The sequence below is a fragment of the Serinus canaria genome, chromosome 8 (assembly GCF_022539315.1).
Source record: "Serinus canaria isolate serCan28SL12 chromosome 8, serCan2020, whole genome shotgun sequence".
NCBI classification, from domain to species: Eukaryota; Metazoa; Chordata; class Aves; order Passeriformes; family Fringillidae; genus Serinus; species Serinus canaria.
The window spans coordinates 10,431,278-10,452,391 of NC_066322.1; the positions used below are offsets into that span (position 1 = coordinate 10,431,278).

General features: G+C 39.5%; 1 protein-coding gene across 8 annotated transcripts in view; it reads right to left on the minus strand.

The window, feature by feature from the left end:
• The window catches only part of ST3GAL3 (ST3 beta-galactoside alpha-2,3-sialyltransferase 3), a 171,256-nt gene that overhangs the window by 127,507 nt on the left and 22,635 nt on the right, over positions 1 to 21,114 (minus strand). For 6 of the 8 annotated variants that reach the window (XR_007778204.1, XM_030226393.2, XM_050977790.1 and 3 more), the window contains exons 3-5: positions 9,699 to 9,746; positions 7,847 to 7,981; positions 412 to 454 (exon numbers count right to left, since the gene is read on the minus strand). Coding sequence is in view for 7 of the 8 variants with exons in the window: in XM_030226393.2 (XP_030082253.1) it covers positions 412 to 454; positions 7,847 to 7,981; positions 9,699 to 9,746 (226 nt within the window). In the remaining variant the exon portion in view is untranslated. The remainder of the gene's footprint in view (positions 1 to 411; positions 455 to 7,846; positions 7,982 to 9,698; positions 9,747 to 21,114) is intronic. The other 2 variants (XM_050977791.1, XM_050977793.1) reach the window with 2 other exon arrangements.

A 21,114-nucleotide genomic window follows, 5' to 3' on the forward strand; every position in this document is an offset into this window, starting at 1 on the left:
GAAATAGTAATATCCATTTTTAAAGGAACAAGTAGGAAGGAAATATAAACTCCTAAGCATCCCAGCAAACTGTAGATTGACATTTCTTCAGCTTTCACGTCTGTAATTCATTTTTCATTTGGAAGGTTAAGAGAAGGATATCTAGAGCACACTGACAGTCATAGCTTCAAGTAGGTATTTATAGATTCTTGATCAGTTATTAAGGAATTAATGACAGTGAACCACAGCCCAAGCTGGCCTGCAAAGCCTAGTGCAAGGAAAGGAGCTGTAACTGCCAGGTTGCTGTAGAACTTGGCTGTCCGAGGAAGCAGTGTAAAGTCTACTGAGCCAGCTGCCCAGGTGACATAAAAGGTGCTTACAACAGAGAGCTGCAACTACAGAAATGAAGGAGAATCCTACTGTTCTACTTACAATTTTGAGTCCAGGTTCAGGAGAAAGCCCAGTTTGTCATATTCTGGAAAACAAAAGCAAAGGACACAATATCATAAAAGCTGCAAGACTCTCCTCTGCAAAAGGCACCAAAACCAAAAAGCAGCAAGTCCTTATAGCAGCTGTTAATACAGATTATTGTTACTCCAAGGTATTCCTAAAGTAACATTTCTCAATCTACAGGAAATACCACAGCAAGAGAACACATGGGTAACCATTAAATCAGAAATCACTAGAATTAAGCAAGCTATCCAGAGTGATAAAAAGTATTACTGAAACCACTTATGCAGTGATAAACAATGCTTTCCTGCTTGCTGTACAAATAATCTTGACACTAAACTGTACGAAAAACATTCCTCCTAAGTTCTGATGTGTAAAGCTTTGAAATTTTTCTTCATTCCTTGTCTATTCCAACCCACAACTTCATAATCAACCAGTTCTTCTTCAAGAGAAAAAATTTTTGCCACTCATAGTGGCAAAAATACTTCAAATTCAGGTGTTGTTCAGCAGGAAACTGCAAAGTCAGTTTATGCCATGAACAGGGGACAGCTATAGAAACAAAATCATTCAGAGCATCTGTAACTCATGTACAAAATAAGCTTTTCATTCAGCATCTCTGAATATATTGTAATCTTGTAAATCAAACACTGGATACAAAAAACTATTAGAATTCACATGAGATACACAAGATACACAAGGAAAAGGTGCAGTGTTCTTCTTGCACTGGGTTAAGCTCAGGGGCTTCCTCACACTGAGGATCTCTGGGTCTCACAGTTATACAATTAAAAAAAAATACAGAGAAGTAAAAGATAACCCAATCAGAGAGTAAAAGAAACAACAAGAAAAAAAATTCTCATAAAATTTTAGAAAGACCTCACTGGAAATACAGGATTACTTTTCTCATGAGACACTCCTAGAATTTCTGGGGCAGTAGTTTACCTCTGAAGATCACGAGCTTTTCACTCTCATTTACCGGCAGAACAGCCATGCCTAAACATGTACCTCAGACACAATGACTGCACTAGATAGGTCAATGTAAACTGTGCCATTGGTTTCAATCTCATTAAGATTTAATTCCTGAGCCAAGGGAAGTATTTTATTTGACATCACTTAGTAACAGAAGCTGCAGAACACGTGCACGCTTGATATTGGCACATACTGTCTGTTCCCTGCCAGCACCCGAGTGCCACCCACCATCCCCACTCCACCTGTGCATCTCTCCTCCACTCTTCACATACTGACAGTTCTGTTTCCCCCATGTGCTGCTTCCCTCATAATTTCTTCCCAGTTTATTCCTCCCTCAAGAAATTATGTCCTGTACAACCTCACCTCCTCCGCCAGCAGGACTGTGCATAGGAGGGTATCCACTCCATAAAAAGAAACATGCCTTCAATTTTTATTAACCCTTCTGACTCCCCAAACTAACATCTGTACTAAGCAAACAACCACAAAGATTTTTTTTAATAACTCTTTTTTAAAAACCGTCTATAGCCACTGACCCATCTGTCATCAGTCTTATCTCATTCAAACCAACATTCCCTTCTTCCCAACAGGAAATACAAAAAGAGGAAATGCAATAAGAGATACATCACCTCATAACTACAACAACATCCTGGACTTTCTATTAACTCAGCACTTCATCAGCTTAGCAACCAGAACACAGCCATGAGCTAAACACTAAGGACAGATCTCCACTGAAATGTTTCTCAAGATTTATCTTCTGTTTGTCACAATGGTTTCACCTTCCCTAGGCTTTAAGTTTTCATGTTCACTGAAATTACTTTGCACTACCTTGCAACAGGCACTTCCAAAAACAAGTATTATAAAACCAAACAACATTTCTGGTTTCAAGCCAGATGCAGGGGTATATTCTTGATTTTCAGTAGGGTGTAAGTACAGCTTCAGGCTGTGACATCAAACCAGAAGCATCCATGCCCCTTCCTCTTGTTGGCAGGTGAGATATGGAAGCCACTGCAGGCAGAGAAATGCTGCCCTCACCATGGGCCATCTCACCCTCATGGGCACTTCTGGAAGTCAGCATTACTATTAGCTTGGAAATCAATCTCTATCACATGCTGTTTCCCCAGGAAAGACACTAGGACCCTCCAAAATTACAGATTCAAAGTTATCTTTCTTTTTAGCAAAAACTGGAGTCTTGCAACAGACTTCCAGTGTAATTTAGCTGTATCACTACAAATTCAGGGGCTAAAAGTCTGCCCACATGCTGGCTGGAAGTGGCCTGGATTCACAAAAGACAGATAAAGTCCTAAATATCTGAAGAAAGCCAAACACACAGAGCCCAGCTGCAGGAAAAGGCAGTCCTTGTCTGGAGTTATGTGTCCAAATTAAAACAAGATGAAACACAGATCCACACAATCAAAGTACAACTGAATTTAAAACACAGTTTGGTCAGGGTGTGACAATTACAGGAGAGGAACTGAACTGATCACAGAGCTCACAACTCAAGAAAGGCGCAATCCATTCCTACCTCTTCCTCCACTGAAAATAGAGGTGGCAATAGCCTGCCTTGTCATTCATGCCACCTCTCAGTGCCTTTACAGGTTGCTTCCTCCTACCATAACCTTAGTTTAAAGCCTTACTCACCAAGTTAACCACTTGATAAACAGAAATATTTCTCCTCTTTTTCATGTAGTGGGATAAAGAAGTGCTGGAATATTAGAGAATATAGAACAAAATAGTTAGAGAGAATAAGGCAAAAAGACTTCTCCACCAAAAATCAGCTTGGACCAGCTGGCCATGTTAAGTGTGGTTTGATGTTGGCCTCCACCAACATCATCATGATGATCCTCCCCCAGCACCCCAATCATTAGGGGGTTTCTGCACTGAAGGACAATGCAGAGCCACTCACAGGTACCATCTGGAGAACTCCCTTCACTTTTAAGCGTGTTGGTAGATTTGATCCAGCTCAGGCCATGTCTGACCCACCCATTTTCAGACCAGACACTTCTATGGCTCTGTGGCACAGGATCGGCTTTTAAAGCAAAAGATGAGTAAAGCTAATAAAGAACTTAGTTTGCATCCCTGGAAGAACAACATGGAGTAATCTGAACAAGACTTGATATTATCAGCCCACAGAAGACTGAAAGGCCCATGAAAGATAAAAGTAACATCATCAGAGGAGCACAAGCCCTTCTAAAGATCACAATCACCTGTGTTAAGGACCTACAGATCTCAGCTGACAACGTGGTACAGCAGTGCACAGAAGCAGAGAAATGAACAAAGATGGGAAATGAAGTTTCATCATGCACCATCTTGCATCATAAGAATAAGAGGTCATCTTAGGTCAAAACCAGGAAGATCAGAACTGAATAAGAATCTAAGAACTGACAACTATTTCATAATAAAGCATGTAATTGGGATTACACGAACAGAAATAGAGCCAAGCATAGCAATTTCTATAAATTATGCAAATCCTGTGCCAAATTCAACGTTGGCATTAGCATGGAAATTCCTCCAAAGAATCCAACAGAAATCCTGCTACCAGGCTGCAAGTGAGAGATGCATTGTCCCATGTCTGAAAACTCCATGCAGACCACCCAGGAAGCCATAAAGTCCAGTGCACAGTATCTAGCAAGTATTCAAGTTGCCTCTTGTATCTGCAGCCAATATAGCTATAAAGAAGCAAAATGGGAGAAATTTTCCCTTTGTGCTACTAATCTGAAATCAACAATCCAGGAATTAACTTGGCATAGTGCTTTTATCCTTTCAAACTACCTGTAACCAATTTCACTGATACTAACCCTTGAGCACTAGCTCTTTTAGCACCACCTACTCAGAAGCACAGTACAAATAACTGCCTACAGAAACTGAAAAATCAACTTTTTTTTTTTTTTAAGACAGGCTATATGCAGTTCTAGCTCTGTGTTGAACTGGTAATTGCAAGAACAGGAGGGAAGGCAGAAGATTCAATTTTGCTATTTTATTCAAAATGTTTGTGTTTGTCAAAGAAATCAGTATGATTCTCAAGAGACAGAAGTCCTGTCAAGGATGCTCAGACCACCCCGATACATTTCATCCTGTCCAGTGCAGTTTGGTCTCTGCAGAACTGAGGATCCATATGAGCAAGCCCTGGTCACTATTCACATGCAAGTTCTACAGCTGCAGCAAAGGCACAGTAAAATAACTTATTCTGCAATGAAAAAGGCCAAACACATCACATTCACCTTGGACTAAGAAAACACATATGGACAGTTATAAAAGTTCAGCTGATGTAAAATAATTCTGCTAGAACTTGAGAGACAATAAAGAATTAATGAAAAAAAAAGTCATGCTAAATGGATCAGCTGAAAAGGACAAATGAAAGCTTTTACTGCAAGGTTAAAAAAATAGCAGTCAGGACTACTGAGCAACAATCAAAGTACTGGATAAACAAAGACTTAATGTTACATCCTTTCCTTAGGATTTTCACTTTAACCTCTTCAGTCATGGAATTTACTGATGAAAATATTATCTTCTATTTAAATAACCAGGGAATAAAAAAGACTGCAAAGGCAAGTTCAGAAGTGGTACAGCTGAGACCACCCGAGCTTCTCAGCACAGCCTTGTATGGACTGCATGCAGCTCTGTGTTTCAGTCTCCTCCTCACCCCCACTCAAGCTTTTGCATACACATTTACCAACCTTTTTCTCCATGTTGCCAAGTGACATGAAGAAAAACACCAAGAAAACTGGTTAGACAAAGCCCAGTCCCTGGTGCCTTTCCCTGCTCTGTAACAATCACAGGAGCAGAAGGGACACCTGTAAAGCTAAGAGCTCAGCCCTTGCAGCCCAGCACCAGTAGCTTACCTCACCAATCTACATCTACACATCCTAATAGAACTATAGCAAACTCCAATGGCAGAAAAACAACTGACTGCTTTAAGCTGAACTTAGGAAAGACTCTGATAGGAAGATGAAAAATTCCCTCCTATGATCTGCATATGCCCTTCCACTTTTCCCAGGAAGTCATCTGTTTCAAGCCAGACTACAGCCCTGGTTAAACAGTTGTTCCATTTACTGCCATGAGTCCACTTGGCAAATGGAGTTAATGCTGCCCTTCTGAGTCTCCCAACATACTCTTTATTCTATAAATTGTATTGTATTTCCTAATAAAAGTCAAGAACAATATTAACAAAACAGTAATCTATATTGGCTTTTAGTGACTTACAAGATGTGCTGATTTGATGCAGAGATGTCACATGAGAGAGAAAAATCACATTGAAACACTTTTAATTTGAGGCATTCATTAAGCCACTTCTTGACATTTGCACCTCAAATCATTCACAGCTGTATTTTCAACTGGAGGAATGGAGCATTAATAAGAAGACAGATGATGATACTGAACACACTGGCAAAGTCACATAAGGACTACAAAACTGCTTCATGACAGTCACTGGCAAAGATTCAAGCAGCTCCCACAGTCTACACTCAGAAAAATAAAGAATGAAGTATAACTTCATTAATCAAAAATGAAAAGGAAAAGCATTTCTGCAGGAAAAAAGCCACTAAAACCAGCAGAGAAAACACATGTATTCCCTTTTTTCTTTCTCCCTTAGAGGAATGAAGAAATACACAGCATATTAAGTTCATCTCTCCTTTCACATCATTATCACATAATGCTAAGACAGAAATGCAGTTTGGGTGAAAAACCCCAACATGCTAGAACCACATCAGCTCCAAACATTTAATTAAAAGTTGCTTTCCTCAAACCAAGAACACCTAAAGTTAATTACCACTGACCTGAAAATCCAGGAAATATCAGAGTGTGAAACTGTAGACATCTCTACTATCAGAGATTGAGAAATCAAACAAACAGCAAAGAATCTTCTGCACGCCACCAATGTTTTTCTCTTATGCTAGGAATCTATCACTACCCTACCCATTTGATACCTCATTCAGTTGCATTTCTATTCCTGGCCTCCATCCATACCACTCTCCATCCAAAACAGAGGCAAGCAGTCACTAAATTCACTCTGGAGTTGTATTTGGTAGCACAGACACAGGGTTATTCTCATCCTTCACAAAATGATTATCTGAGCATCTTCAGCAGCTGAATGAAACAGAGAAAGTTTTCTTCATAGTTCTCACAGCTTCTCCCAAAGTGGTTATGGACTTTGACTTAAGGAATCACAAACAGCAAACTCCAAAATAAGCACAGATTTAAATTCTCAGATGATTACTCCATTATCAGTGTGAACTCAGCATTTGGAAGCATGGTCTTACATGTGGGCTTTCACAAACATGTAAGCTGCAGCAGATAGCTACTCTAAACCAAAGTTTGGCAATCCAGAAGAGTTAATACATGCAAACACTTTGAGCAAGACCTAGATAACACTTGGTTGTCTGTAATGTTGGAACTAGCACCTTTTAAGCCTGCAAGTGAGAGCATCTGCTATGAATCAGTGGTCAGTACTGCAATCAAACATGTCTAACAAGAGCATAAGCCTACAGCCCAAAGGTATTCAATATTTTCAGCAAGCACAGTAGCATCTGGGAAACTTGCACATCCAGTGCACTCCTATCCAAGGCTTAGAGAAGAAAAATTTAGCTTGCTGTCAGACACAGGAGGTAGGAAAGAGTCTTGAACAAAAATAGCAGGGGTATAAATCTAACTTTCAAGATCCAATGTTTGATTTGGTAGCAACAAAGTAAAACAAAGCAACTAGAGAGGAAAGAAAAAAATAAAAGGAGCACTAGCTGTCCATGGCAAGTGAATGAAATTGAGGTCTCCTCAAAAACCCTGTGTCCTGATTGTTTCCCCAACTTCAGAGCATGACACCCTTCTTTCTGAAATGGTTTCAGCTGAAACACTGGTTTAGACACAAGATCAAACACTTATCTCAGCTGCTCAAACTTTATCTTTTAAGGGAATAGACAGCCATGAAGAGAATTACAAAAACATCTGGACTTGTGAAGGCTGGACCACAGCATGATCCTCATGGTTCAGCCTCACTCAAAACACATTTGGCTCACATGCCCTCTACCCAATAATCTCCTATGAAGCTCCATAGCTTTAAAGCTCCATAGCCAGATGAGCTTCTGAACACTCAGTTCAGAAAGTTTAGCCAGAAAAACCTAGACAGTGTCATTAATCTGAGTTGCATAAGGACAGATTCCCAGCATTTTTGAAAACTGAGAGTTGCATGTGGGACAAAGTTAAGGGAAAAGCCAAGATAAGGACAAACAGTCAATTTAAGTATGATACAGAAGCTGCAACAAGACATTGCCCTTCACGTGGCATGATGAACAGGTACTAAAAAGCACTTATAAGGTGTTTAATATGCAAATATAAGTACCAGTTTTAAGCAGCATAAAATCTTAACAGGGAGACTTATTCTCAGCTGTTTTGACTAATAAGGAAAAAGGTATATGTAATTTTATGTTTCAAAGCATATAACTTTAGCTGAAACATCACCTACTGGGAATGGCTGGGCCTGGAGCTGCCATGGTTTCTGTGGGTTCTTTCTGGGCTCTGCCTTTTCCTGGGTCTGCAGCAAGGTGAGATGGGATGGACAGCGGAAGCACAATAGCCACAGTTTTTCTCTCTCTCCTTCCTGTTCAACAAGGAAAGCTATCCCTCAGTTGGACAGATATCACACATCTTGACATCTTATTAAACATACCAGTTCAGAGCAAGGTGAAGTTTGCAGCACAGTAAGTGCAAAGTACTAATTACAAGAGCAATAAACATACAGCTTTCTTGAACATTTCTGAGCCTCCCTTCTCAAACATATGTGTTTTCTTTACATTTCTTCAATGAAGGAAGTCAGTCTTGTTGCAGTGAAAGGGTTTACAAAAGATCAAGTCTTGCTGTCTCAATTCCTAACCAATCCAAGCTTGAGTTGTAAAATGCAAGCAGAACAAAGACCAGTTCTTTTAAAACAGACCCAGGCAGCCAATGGCTCACATGAGCCTGTCTCCCACCCTCCATATTAACAGAAGTCCAAAAGACACAGAGCAGCTGAACTGTTTTCCTATCAGTGGAAACATTTATGCTTGACTCCACAGATACAAAATCTGTGGTTAAAATTCAAGCGAGGGTATTTCAAATCTATGAAACTTCTGCAGACTGAAGAGACCACCATCCTATACAGGAGACAGGCAACAACACACTTCAGTTATGACACATTAATTAGTTTCTTCCCCCCATATATACAACAACCTATCTATTTGGCACCCTAGAGATACTCCCACATCAGATCATGCACTAAGATTAGATTTGTTTTCAGATGTAAGTTTTAGAGAAGCTACAGGGAGAGTAGAAAAAGTTTGAGGTGTTTTAAACAAAGTTACTACCACTAGTTCAGGGGTTAGTAAATCAGATGTGTGTTCAAGCTTCAATGTTAGTGTCAGGCAGCAGGCTCTCTTTCAGAGTGTGCAGGCAGAAGACAGGTGCTATGTTGGAAGGCAGCATGTTCCCCCTATCAACCTAAGAGGAAAGGCTGGCAAGCAAGATAAAACGAAAAAAATCCAAGCAAAGGTTTTGTCTTTTGAGGAAGACAATAAATATCCCCATCTTTTAAGTGTTAAGGGGTTTAAAGTTATAAGAGCAGTTCTTAGTCTGTCCTTGCACTTCATATATCATTATATACAGACTGTAAACTGAATTTCATCAAGCATCATGCTCACTATGGCGTGTCTTGGCTGCAGCTTGCACATTACACACAGCCAAATGGAGAGTTACTGATCTAGTGAAGTACCCCCAGCATAATAAGAATTTTTAATTTCTGGTTCAGTTTCACTGTAGGTCATGCTTAGGTTCCAAATGAAATGAGATTGGGAAGGATTTGCCCTGGGGTTCAATAATGCTGGTCAGTCTCCACCCAAAAAAGTTTCCAGCCCTATTGGTTTAGTTACGACTCTTCGTCTTCTCCTTCCTGGAAGCATTCCTCATGTCTTTCCCCAAATAACTCCACTGTTTGTTTAGCTGGGAAACTATCCTAGTAGCATGAAATAGTTTTTCTTCAGCTGGTAAGTGACATCATCTTAATGCCTTTCACATGAGAAGAGGAGCACAAACTGCATCAGCAACACGTGTCCAGGTCGTTTCCTCGCTGGGTAAGGGAAAAGTCCTGCAGGTTAATCCTTGTGTCCTACTAAGGCTCTTAAAACTCCCACTGCTCTTAGGAAAGGACCTGTTTACCCTCTGGCTAGATGGTTGATTCCCACAGAAGTTTGACTCAGTGTCCTGCCTCCCAACATGGCCACCATGTCCAATTAAGTAGAAGCCTTGTCATGAGGTGGGAGATAGAGAAGAAGGCAATGTTGTACCTGAGCCTATTGTATGTCCAACGGAGTCAAAGGAAAGAACCACTGAATCTGTAACACAAGAGTACAAGTTCATTTTCCCCTTTTTTCAACAGCATTTCTTGCTGTAACATTCTTTTGTTATTTTGCTTAAGCAATTCCTTGTGCACCCTTCTGCCAGGAAGCAGAACAACTCCTTCAGCAATCAGACAAAACAACAGGCACCTAGCAAAGGCAGAACAGGAGTATGCAGTAAATCACAGTGCTGTTAACCAAGGAAGCAGCCACAATTAATTGAAAAGAATTTCATTTTATGTCTAATAAACTTGGTCAACAGAATCACAACATGCTTTGACTGCTGGCCTAAAGAGTTTTTTCTTATCAAATGTATTCCAAATATTTTGTCCCCACTTAGGGGACTTGCCTGTCATGACCAGTTCCTCCCTGACACGGTTTGCTAAGCCAACCTTGCACTCCATGCTCACCATGTTTCCCACATCTTTATTCACAGCAGTGGCTTCCAACTCAACGCATTTCAATTCATCAATATCTTTTCCCCTCTGCACTATATGCAGCACGTGTGCCAAGCATCAAGAAAATATAAACTCTCTACTTGATACCCTTTTATTTTTGTATCTGGGAATCACAACAAAGGTTTTATCCATGACAGCAGTGGCAACGCTTGTTTACCAGTTAATGCCTGGCACTTTTAGTCACTGTTTCATATGATGGGGCACCCTTTGCTTCAACTGTGGTTTAAAGATCATAGTTTTTATATTTGCAACTTAACATAGAAACCCTTAGTGCTTGCTCTCAGGCCACCCAACGATCCAGACTCCTTTGTAAGTCATTCATTTTCCTCATATAGGACCTTTCCAACCTAGAATTTGTTTGCAAAATTATCAGTAATGATTTGATATTCTGTTCCAAGTGGAGTTGCATTATGTTATCATGCTCAATAACGGGGCTTTCCCCTAGCTATATGCTTATTTATTTACCAAATTCTATTCCCCTGCCAGTGGAGCAAAATAGGGCCCAGAACTTAGAGACAAATTGCCAATGGGCAAAACACAGAAAAGGATTAATAACAAAAACCAAAACAAAACAAACCACCACAAAAAGATTAATAATTTTATGGCCAGAGAAGCTTTAAACTGACACAGAAATAGCTGAACTGCCTTTCAACCTTCACCTAAAAGAATGGACTGAATCCTCTGACATTTCTCTTTGTCACTCAGCTTTCAGATGTGATCAACTCATCACACATCCTCTGCAGCACCACAAAGGCTGCCAAGGTGCAAGCCCTCAGTGCAAGGCAAAAAGCTCAAGCACAAGAAGACTTAGCTTACTGAAGAGTTTAACCTCCTGCTGCATCACTTGAAATTTAGGCAGGCTACAATCTGAGGCAGTCACCAAGTTAGGGCTGAAAATAACTTGACAGGACTGAGCCCCAGGCTTCTCTATATTTTACATTATCATGGTGCTTATTTTCCAACTATTGAAAATTCAATAAGAAACTGCTAATTTTCAAAATAAACACTGTTGTTTTAATAAAGAACTGTTAATTTAACTGGGTTTAAAAGAATTTAGAAAAAGAAGGTCTGTGCTGTCTCAGATCCAGCACTATGGTAGTAACATTAAAAAAATTAAAAAGAAGATATTACTAGTCTCAAAACTTACTCCAACAAAAATAAAAATCCATCTGGACTTCACAACTGTATTTCCTCTTTTGGGAATAAAATTCAGACATCATTATATTACTCTAAAGAGCAAGGAGTTTAATTCATTTTAAGTGCATTAACTTCATTTGTCATCAATGTTAAAGTATCTCTGTGGGGTTCTACTTTTAAAAAACTGTTGAGATTTTTATCAACATAAAGTACTGGTTTGTAGTTAATGCCAAATTTAAAAGCTGTTAATTTTCCTGAAATATATTTTGCATTCAAACACTGCACATGAAATATTAGGACTTATCTAAGAATGGCTGAAAAGCACTGCAAGGACCAAATTAATAACATTATTGCAACCCACAAACTAGTATAATGTTTCATTCCCTTAACTGAGAACATTATCTTCCTCATATTAAAAAAACAATTTACAAGCAGATTAAGAGCTCCCTTTTCCAATCCATTCCTTCGTGCTATTATTAGTTTCAACTGATCAAATTCACTGTGAATAACCTGTATTATAGTCAACTCTCTCTTGACCTCCAGAAGTAATTTCACTAAACATGGATCTTTATTAAAACACTGTGCTTATTTCTGGTATTAGCACTCCAAAAGTGAAGAAACTATAAACCTGAAGAAGGCTGAGAAGATAATATGTCACCTTTCTTCTCCCCCAGAAAGTTACTCACATCCAAATTCAGAGCTACAGGTTATTTCTGTCAGAAGTTGATGGAGATAAACATTTCTTTGAAGCAAGCCAGATTTACTTGCAAATACACTGAGTTCTGCTTCACAGAACACAAGAAGAAAAGTTTCTTTGCTTCTATTTTCAAATCTCTTCCAGTCATCGCTCAGTTCAAAATCCCCCTGAATTCCTAGGGGGTCTTTTTTTGCTGAGACAAAGTGGCAGCTCTGTCTGTGCCCAGTGCCTTTCCCCGAGCCCCAGAGTGTGCCCTACCCTCCAAAGGCAATCTTCAAAGGCTTTATCTTTCAAAACTCATGAAGATACAATGTAAAACACACCCGGTTACATGCACCCTTGCTTTAGGTGCCAGGAAGTGTTCGTGCCTGAAGGAGCAGTCCCAATCTTTCAGATACCTATTTCCATAAATAAGCTTAAATTTTTGTCCTCCTGCCTTAACTGAAGGGCATCCTTTATGCCTAAATCATGAAATTTGACACACAGAAACTTGCCAATATGTACAGCTTAAGGCTGCACACGCCACAGTGCCAGTCTTTTACATCTGTTTTCATGTTAACTACAATCTTTTTTTCAGTGGCTCTAGCAGCTTAAAAAAGGAAAAAGAAACCCAAAATAATACAATATAGAAAAATCCAAATGTAATTCTGGATCTTATCCAATCCATCAGAAGAAGCAAAGACAGCACAAGCACTCAATTTAGAAGGCACTCAGTGCCAGGAATAATGATGGCTGAGACCCCACCAGCCAGATTGTAAAGTTGCTTTGGGTCACTTTGTGTCAACTTAAACCCAAAATTGCATTGGAACCTTTGCTCTGGGTAACTTTCCCTCACTCCCACCATCCAGTCAGAGCATCACAAATTGGACCAATATACAAATGTGCTCCACCATCCCCCACAAAACAGTGCTGTGCAGGGCTACCTGAATGCACCCCATCACAGCCCCTTTGGAGAGTGGAGGAGATCCCACTCCACTGCTGTGAAACCCACACAAGGATCCCATTTCATTCAGGAAAAAGGAGCTCAAAGACAGCAAAGACCCTCAATGCTGCTCTGGAAACAAATTTAAACTCATTTCCAACAATGCTCCATACAGGACCCAGAGCTGAATGTACCTTCAAAGGAACACAACTGGACTTCCACAGATCTGCTCTGTAGTAAAAGAAAAAACAAAACCAAAAAAACCCACCTGCAAGCAAATCTGTGATGACTACATTTACTGCTGCACTTACACCACACTCCAGCTAAGACATCCAGGTATGTGGTCTGATTGTATTTCAATGCAGGGGATGCTTGCCTTGAACTAGCAACACTTCAAGTGTTGCTAACACCTTACCTTTCTCAGGGCCTGGAAAACTGTGCTCCACACTCCCCTGTCCCCAAGACAGACAAATTAAATCATCCAGCCTGCTGCATATATTGTGCACATTAGCTGAGGGCATTTCTGGACACCAGATTAGTATTTTACTGCTACTTGTAACACATTGCTGTATCTTTTCCAGTATTCTGGTTTCTGAACAGAAAAATAAACAAAGATTTGGGTCTTCACAAATGAGTGATGATCCTCACCCACAAACTGCAGATTTGTGGGAGACAAACAAAGCCACACTGACAACCATACTCCATACACATCACTAGAAAAACATTTACCATGGGTACTGCACTGAAGAGATGTATAGAAACAGCTCTTAAAAGCCCAATTGTGTCAAGTTCTTAAAATCATGCAGGAGCAAATACATGGATTCATTTCCAATCCTTACTTTGATTTCATCATTGAAGAAAATGCAATATACAAACCAAAACACAAGCAGTGGCAACACATATGGAGAACTGCAAATATAATCCACAAACAAGTACTGTACATAAACTGTATGTTTACCTAAGCACTGTTTCAAAATTTCAGTTAAGATTTTTATAGTAAGTCCCTCCGAGAAGCCACTAACTTTTTATTGCTTTTTACAGATTCTCCCTGCAAGGAACTGTAGATATTTGTCTCAACCTATTGGAAACCAAAGAAGCTGAACCAATAACTTTTTTTTTTTTTTTTTTTTTTTTTTTGGGGGGGTGGGCAGGGCAGGGCAGGGGTGGGGATTGTTTAGTGTTTTTTTAAAGAAAAAAACTAAAATGTAAAACCAGACTTCAGCAATAAACTAACTTCCCCAAGAAAAACAACATGATTGCATGCTGCTTTGGAAGTGGTCCTGAGAAACCACAAACTGTCAGTCCCACTGGAGTTATAAGAGTTTAATAATAAAAGTTTAACACAGCCTCAATAGCACATACCATTACAGCAATACACTCCACAGGCCAAGCCAAACAGGCAATACAAGAACACATCACAACATAAGGCTGTGATTTGGCACATCCTTATTCAGATGTTCAAGCTCTGAGGTCTGCATTGCTTTCTTACATGCATGATCAATGCTTCTCATACCATACACCCCTGTTCTCCAGATACTCCAATGGATTCCTACAGAACTACAACCTGTATTTAATAACATCTAATGTAATTTATACCTCCAGAACTTGATCAGAGACCAGATATCCGGCAGAGCTCCATCAGCTGACCTGGGGATGGCAACTGCAGTAATATTACCCAACAAAATTTTGATTCAGAGTCAGAATGAAAAGAAAAGAATGAGGTGCTTCATTTTTATCATGGAAATAGAAAAATATTCTTAAGGGTCTGTCATTCATCTGTCTCCCTTTTTCTGCTGAGTAGTGAAAAGTATAGGATCAAACATCTCAAGAGCCAGCAATTTTTTTTTTTCTATTTGAGATCAATATTCGGGAATGTCACATACCAGAGAAGGAATATTTAAAGCCTGAAACTCTTCATAACTTGCTGACAAAGAGATCAATAACAACAAAACTAGTCTTATGTTTCACCTAGTCAGGAAATGAAGCATACAAAAGCACTCACAAACACATTCTACTGTCGGGATTCATTTGACAAGAAGATCTTAGAACATCTCCTGCCCCAAAGAAAAAATATTTTGAATAAGACCCTCTCTTATGATGACTATGCTAAATAATTCTTATATCATAAAAACTGAAGGGAACTGAATAATTTCAGTTCTGCATTAGAGATCTCACTTAGATATCTAAAGCATGAACATCCTTCCTCAGATTCAGTAAAACATAACTGCCTGCACTTAAAAATTCCTTGACAGGGCAACCTTTGCTTCCTAACACATTGTTTTGCATGCTGAAGATGGATTTAGGGAAGGGCTAAGTAATTTACTGAGTTTAATGACAAATGTCATCTGACTAACTTATTAAGTATCCTACTTTTACATTAATGTTGGGCTCCCCCTTCCCCCATCTTGGTCTCTTTTGCTTTACTAAGCTCCTTCTATAGTGCCAAGGATTTTCCTACTTGACACCTTCTTTTCTGAACACAGTGAGATGGCTCTGTGTTAAGGGCACTGGTCACTACAATAACATCATCTGTACCACAGTTCAAGGATGTTCCAAGTGACTCATATTCATAATTTAAAACTCAAGGCACTAATTGTAAGACATCACCTAAGCTCCACTTGACACAGCATCAGTGAAGGTCAAAGGAAACACATATCATACCCCTCTTACTGATAATCCCAGCTCCTACACATGTACTCTTTCAAAAACAATCACCACTGCTCCCATGTTTAGACGCCACAAGGAGTTATGATCTCTAGTATATTGTTTGAGCAGCATAATTCTAACATTTTCAATATCTAAAATGAGAAATTACATATAAAATGACATATGCAGAGCATAGGGATACCTCCTAATCACAGATGTGAGAGCTAATAGCAGCAAATAAAGGGACTGCAAATTTTGGCAAGCCAAACAAATGCAGAGTTTCAGTCCAGTGCTGTCTGCAGCTGATAGGAGACCCAGGTTCAAAGTTCAAAACTTAATCCCTTTATGGGAAAAGTCACTCAGCAACAGGACACATCTTCAGCAACAGGAAACATCTGATTGTAAAGAACATTTCCAATAAACTCTGGGTTTAATAAATTGTCTAAAAACAAAGCTAGACTAAATTTGAATGCCTGTCCTTTGTGCCACCTGGCTATACTTATTTTGGTATGGAGATGTGGGAATAGGACAATGCTTGTTTCAAGTAACGTACCTGTGAGGGAAGATTCATCCTCATTTGAGAACACACATCACTGAGAGATATAATAATGGAAATATCTCCTTCTTAACAGTAATTCATTTATGCACTGTACAAATAAAAGTTTCTGCATTGTTGCTCTAGCCACTATCTCTCTTGAAATACCATTCCCATTTACAAAGCACACAGCACTGAAGGCCCATAGGTTCTCTCTCCATTTTGGTGGCTCACACAAAACACCCATTTTATTGACAGCTGACTTCACAACCAAGCTTAGATCTGAACCCAAGTTCCTTAGCCATCCACTCTGTGCAGACAGGAGGTCCCTTTTGTGCTTCAGCCTGGAGCCAGCCAGTTTCACACCGGGAAACTTGACACGGAGTGCTGAGGCTCAGCACAAGCTCTGCTGCAGGAGGGCAGGCACAGCTGGCTCTGAGTGAGTCTCTGCAAACTAAGCCATGGCCAACAGGGGTAATTTTGCTATAACCCATGCAGCCCTGAACAAGTCCTTTGTTTATTTTTATGGATGAGAAACATTTTAATCAATCTGATTTTTTCCAAAGACCCTGGGATAAAAGACTTGAAAGCTAAGAATGGATATAGCAAAGTATTATCACTTGTCTGGAGAATATAATGTGGCATCAAGGTCTACTCGTTACACTGTAAACAGAAAAGTCATTCTCTATCACCTCTCAATTTCCTGTCATTTAATTGAAAATACAGCTCTCTTAGTGATACTGAACTTGAGGGATGTAGTAATATTCCTTTAGGCAATTTTTCATTAATTTCATGGAACCTAACCAACCTTTTTACATTTGCTGTTTTATGCGTTACTCCTTTTTTCATCAGGACCTTTGTTATGAAGTGGTAAATGAACTGAACAACACTCATGTTCTGAACAGATGTATTTTTAAAATGGTTTGAGCATGCCAATTTTCTTTATTCTGCAATGAATGAATGGAATGAAAAGATGTGGTGTCCTGCGCCAGCTGGCAAATGCTTCAGAAGGATATTACATTGCTATTGTCTTCAGCAGCGCCCAAATAACTGTTTGGTGGCAGGAAGGGCTGGTATGTTTTGCTCATAAGATCAGTATTTATTTGGATCTACCACATAACTTTGCAGAGCCATGATCAACACGGTGCTTACTGAGCATCAGGGACATGCAGCTCCTCCGTGTCCATCACAGCTCCCTGATCCAGGAGAAGGCCAACAGCACTTGCTTCTTACCTTGCACTTTCCAGAAAGGAGGTGGACAGTTCCCAGAGACAAAGGACAAGGTGAGATCAAGGTGCTGCAGGCATTCAATGAAGATACACTTGGCTTTGAGGAACACAACTCCAGAGAAGGTACAGAACTATCATAAAAACACTCAGGCCAAACTCTACCATTAAAGATGGTATCCAAGAAGTTCTTTTCTTGACAATAAGAAATCCTTTATAGCTAATCCCAAACAGATTCTCAGTATTTTAAAGAGCTCATTATCTCCTAAGACAAGCCTCATATTTTGGTTTCAATTATTACTGTAGCAAAAAGCCAGTCATACTCCCAAATTCCATAGAGGAACATGCAATAAATTACAAAGCAGTATAATTTCTCTCTTTGAAGATAACAATCTAGGTGGCAAGACAGAAAATAGGTAGTGGCAGTTGGGGAATTACACAGAACAGAGAAAATTAATTCTGTATTTTCATATTGCACAAAAAGCATATATTGTTAACTTAGATACTATAAAACACAAAGCATTTATAATTTGAAATAAATTGCTTTAGTCTTGTAGCATGTTTCCTAAATATGGACATGGGCTTTTACCTTAATAAAACACAGTTTGTGTCTCAAACTTACATATACTCACACAACTGTCAGAGAACTCTGGAAGGCTGATGCACACTATTTTCTTGTTTACATAAATGAAGATATCTACACACAATAACAATCAAGATAACAACTATTTTATAGACTGGTTTTGGTTTTATGCCTATTGAGCCACTCAACTATATTTTTCTTCGCTTTCCCTCACATTCAAGAACCTTTTCCTTTTCTGAGCTAGCTCTCAAGAACCCCTCCTTTCTCAAAAGCAATTACAAATACTTCCATCAGGAAATTCACATTCTTGAGTTTCTTTGAAAGTGATCTACAACTTGAGCTATTTAGCCAGTGGTCAAAAGCTTCCCAAAACCTTAAAGCACGCAATATCTGGCCCAACTACCACAATAACTGCCAACAAGGTCCTAAGTAGAGTTTTTACAGTAAGATTTATCATCTCTCCTGTCTCTGCCTGGAGCACAAACAAATCACAGGAAGGAGTAAGGTATGAGGTATGAACCTAAAACATCTCCTGAATACAACTGCTTTAGAGGCATATTGTCCAGAAGATGACCACACTTGAATTTCTTTTGCATAGCAAGGATCTAGATCATTTATTAACATGAAAGGTGATGTTGAACAGAAAGTCTCCTGGATCAATTTTTCCCTCATGTATTTTGCACTTTGGGGCCAGGGGGAAGTTTGTGGGAATTTGTTTAACTTTTAACAGCGTCACCACAACTGTTTCCAAAATTTGAAGGGATTTCTGGCCCATCAAATCCTCAAACTTACTAAGTTTCCAAAACATGCTGAGACTTCCAAAGGAAAATTTTGATTTGAGAGATCCTACAAAGTATGTGATTTTATAGGTAGCAGACATACTCAGAGATATGGAGCATAAGTTCTTCCCAAGCCGATGGCTTGGGGAGCAACTTGTCTTTACCTTACTGACACCCTAACTGGTTTACAAAGGGCATTATGTCTACACAAAAGCCTTCACATCCTAAACCAAACACTGACACAAGCAAATCTGAAATAAAGGTGTTCCCAGAGTATCTGTTTGGCTATGAAAGCGCCCATACTCAGAGGAAAAAAACCATAAAAAGTCTCCAAAACAAGAACCACAGTAACTGAACAGTGCATATATTCTCATTTCCTATTATTTTCTCTTACAGAAGTGTTTGATTTTAATTCTTTAAAAAAAGAGTTCATCAAAACATAAGAAAAATAACCTAGGGATGCACTAAATACTGTCAGTAGTGCCTCATTTCCATGTGCAGAAATTGCAGGACAATGAAAACTTATTGAAATAGCAGCTGCAGGAGTGGAAGTTGATCACCACACACACCACTCAGCCCCTGTACAAATACAGCTGGAGACAATCTAAGGAAAAGTGTTCCTCCTATCAGAGCACATAGAAAAATACAATGAATCCCTTTAAATTAGCACTTGGCAGAGAAACAAGCCAGTGAGGGGAAAAAAAAAAAAAAAGGCAACCAACTAAATAAAGCATTAAAATAATTCCAAGGCACCCAGAAGGTTAAATAAGAAGAAACGTTGGTTGCAGTCTAGGATCAATGGGATTAAACTGCTGAGCACCTCCCTGAAGTGTTTCAGCCTTTTTAAAAAAATTAACTCATAGGGTAGTTTCCAAGTCAGCAGTGACTAAAAGTCAGCAGCCACTCTTCAAAGTGGGAAAAGGACATTAAAAAAAGATGCCAGTCTCACCTCCAGCTACAAGAACTTTTACTGTCCATGGATAAATTCTATCAAAAAAATCCTTGTTCAGCCAGACTGAAGGTTACAGTGACACAAAGCTTGTGTGCAAAACTGGAATAGGCAGTAAAATACCAGAGAAGCCAGGAAAGCCACAAAGTCTATTGCATCTTTGCAACAAGCAATCAAAATGCCTCTGGAAAACAAAACTAAACAAGAAAACCCAACCCAAAAACAGAAGAAAAAAAACCCAAAACCCCAATCCACATCAATGGAGTACTTTAATGAAAATATGGAGACAAGGGATAAGCTTGCTTAAGAACAGTAATCCAGCATCCAGTGCAGCAGCAACATTGGAGCATCAATTTTTTTGTTGTTGAAGATCCTGTGAAACTGCCAGCTCTACTTCACTAAAAGTTGAAACTTCAGAAATTGAGAGATGCCAAGAACAACTCCCTTTCTAAGTCAATTTCCACAAAGAAAATCTACTGTAATCTCAGAAAGACAAAACTTCCACTGCGCTCCACAACAGACTACATTCCTTATTAGCATTTCCAGCCACCTGCCGATGTGTGCTTCCAGCCAGGATTTCACAGGCTCACTGGGATTCACAAATTTTAGGGTTTCACCAATTCTGGATTACTCCACCAGCACAACTCCTTATAAAAGGCAACAGTCATTTTATTAACCTTATTCTAAAACAGCTGCCTCATCTAACACAACTTCTTTTGACTGGCAGTAAAAACCAACAGCTTGATGTTGGCAGGTCTGGGATCAACTCAGAAATGGAAAAAAGGCCTTTTCTTGGTTTGTGACAAGTCATCAATTTTGGCAACTTTTTGGCCCTAAATTTGACTATGAAATTGCCTGCACAACTGAGCAGATGATAGGGAAAGAGAGAAGAGGATTAAGGGAAGGGAGATAGCAATGAGTAGGGCATTCTACAAATAAAGAATATAGCAGAATCCTGAGACAGGAATTCACAAAACACAAAGGGCTGCTGGTCACTTGGAAAAGGCAAACTGTGTTGAATGGTTTAAGCTGTTGGGTTATAAAGTCAAGGTCTGGTTGTAGAGGAAGAGGTTCTTAGGTTTTATAAGGTTTTTAAACTGCAATAAGAGTGTCTTTCTCAGGCTGGATAACCCTGACATTCCTTTTAAACCATACTAGAACAAACATGGCCACCAACTCTCCCAAACAGAATCCAGAAATGGCAACACTAACCAATGTAGGTGCTATTCAAGGCGATACACAAACCTCAGCATCTCAGGGCCAAGGACTCCATATGGAGAAACACAAGCCAAAAGCAGGATTTAGGGCCAACTTCAAAATTGTACATATGTAAGAGAACTGCAACCACTCTGAGATCCTCACTGCATCCGAGCAACTTGTTATCACCCACCCCAGGCCCACAAGACTTCAGAGAAGGAAACAAAGTTATCAGC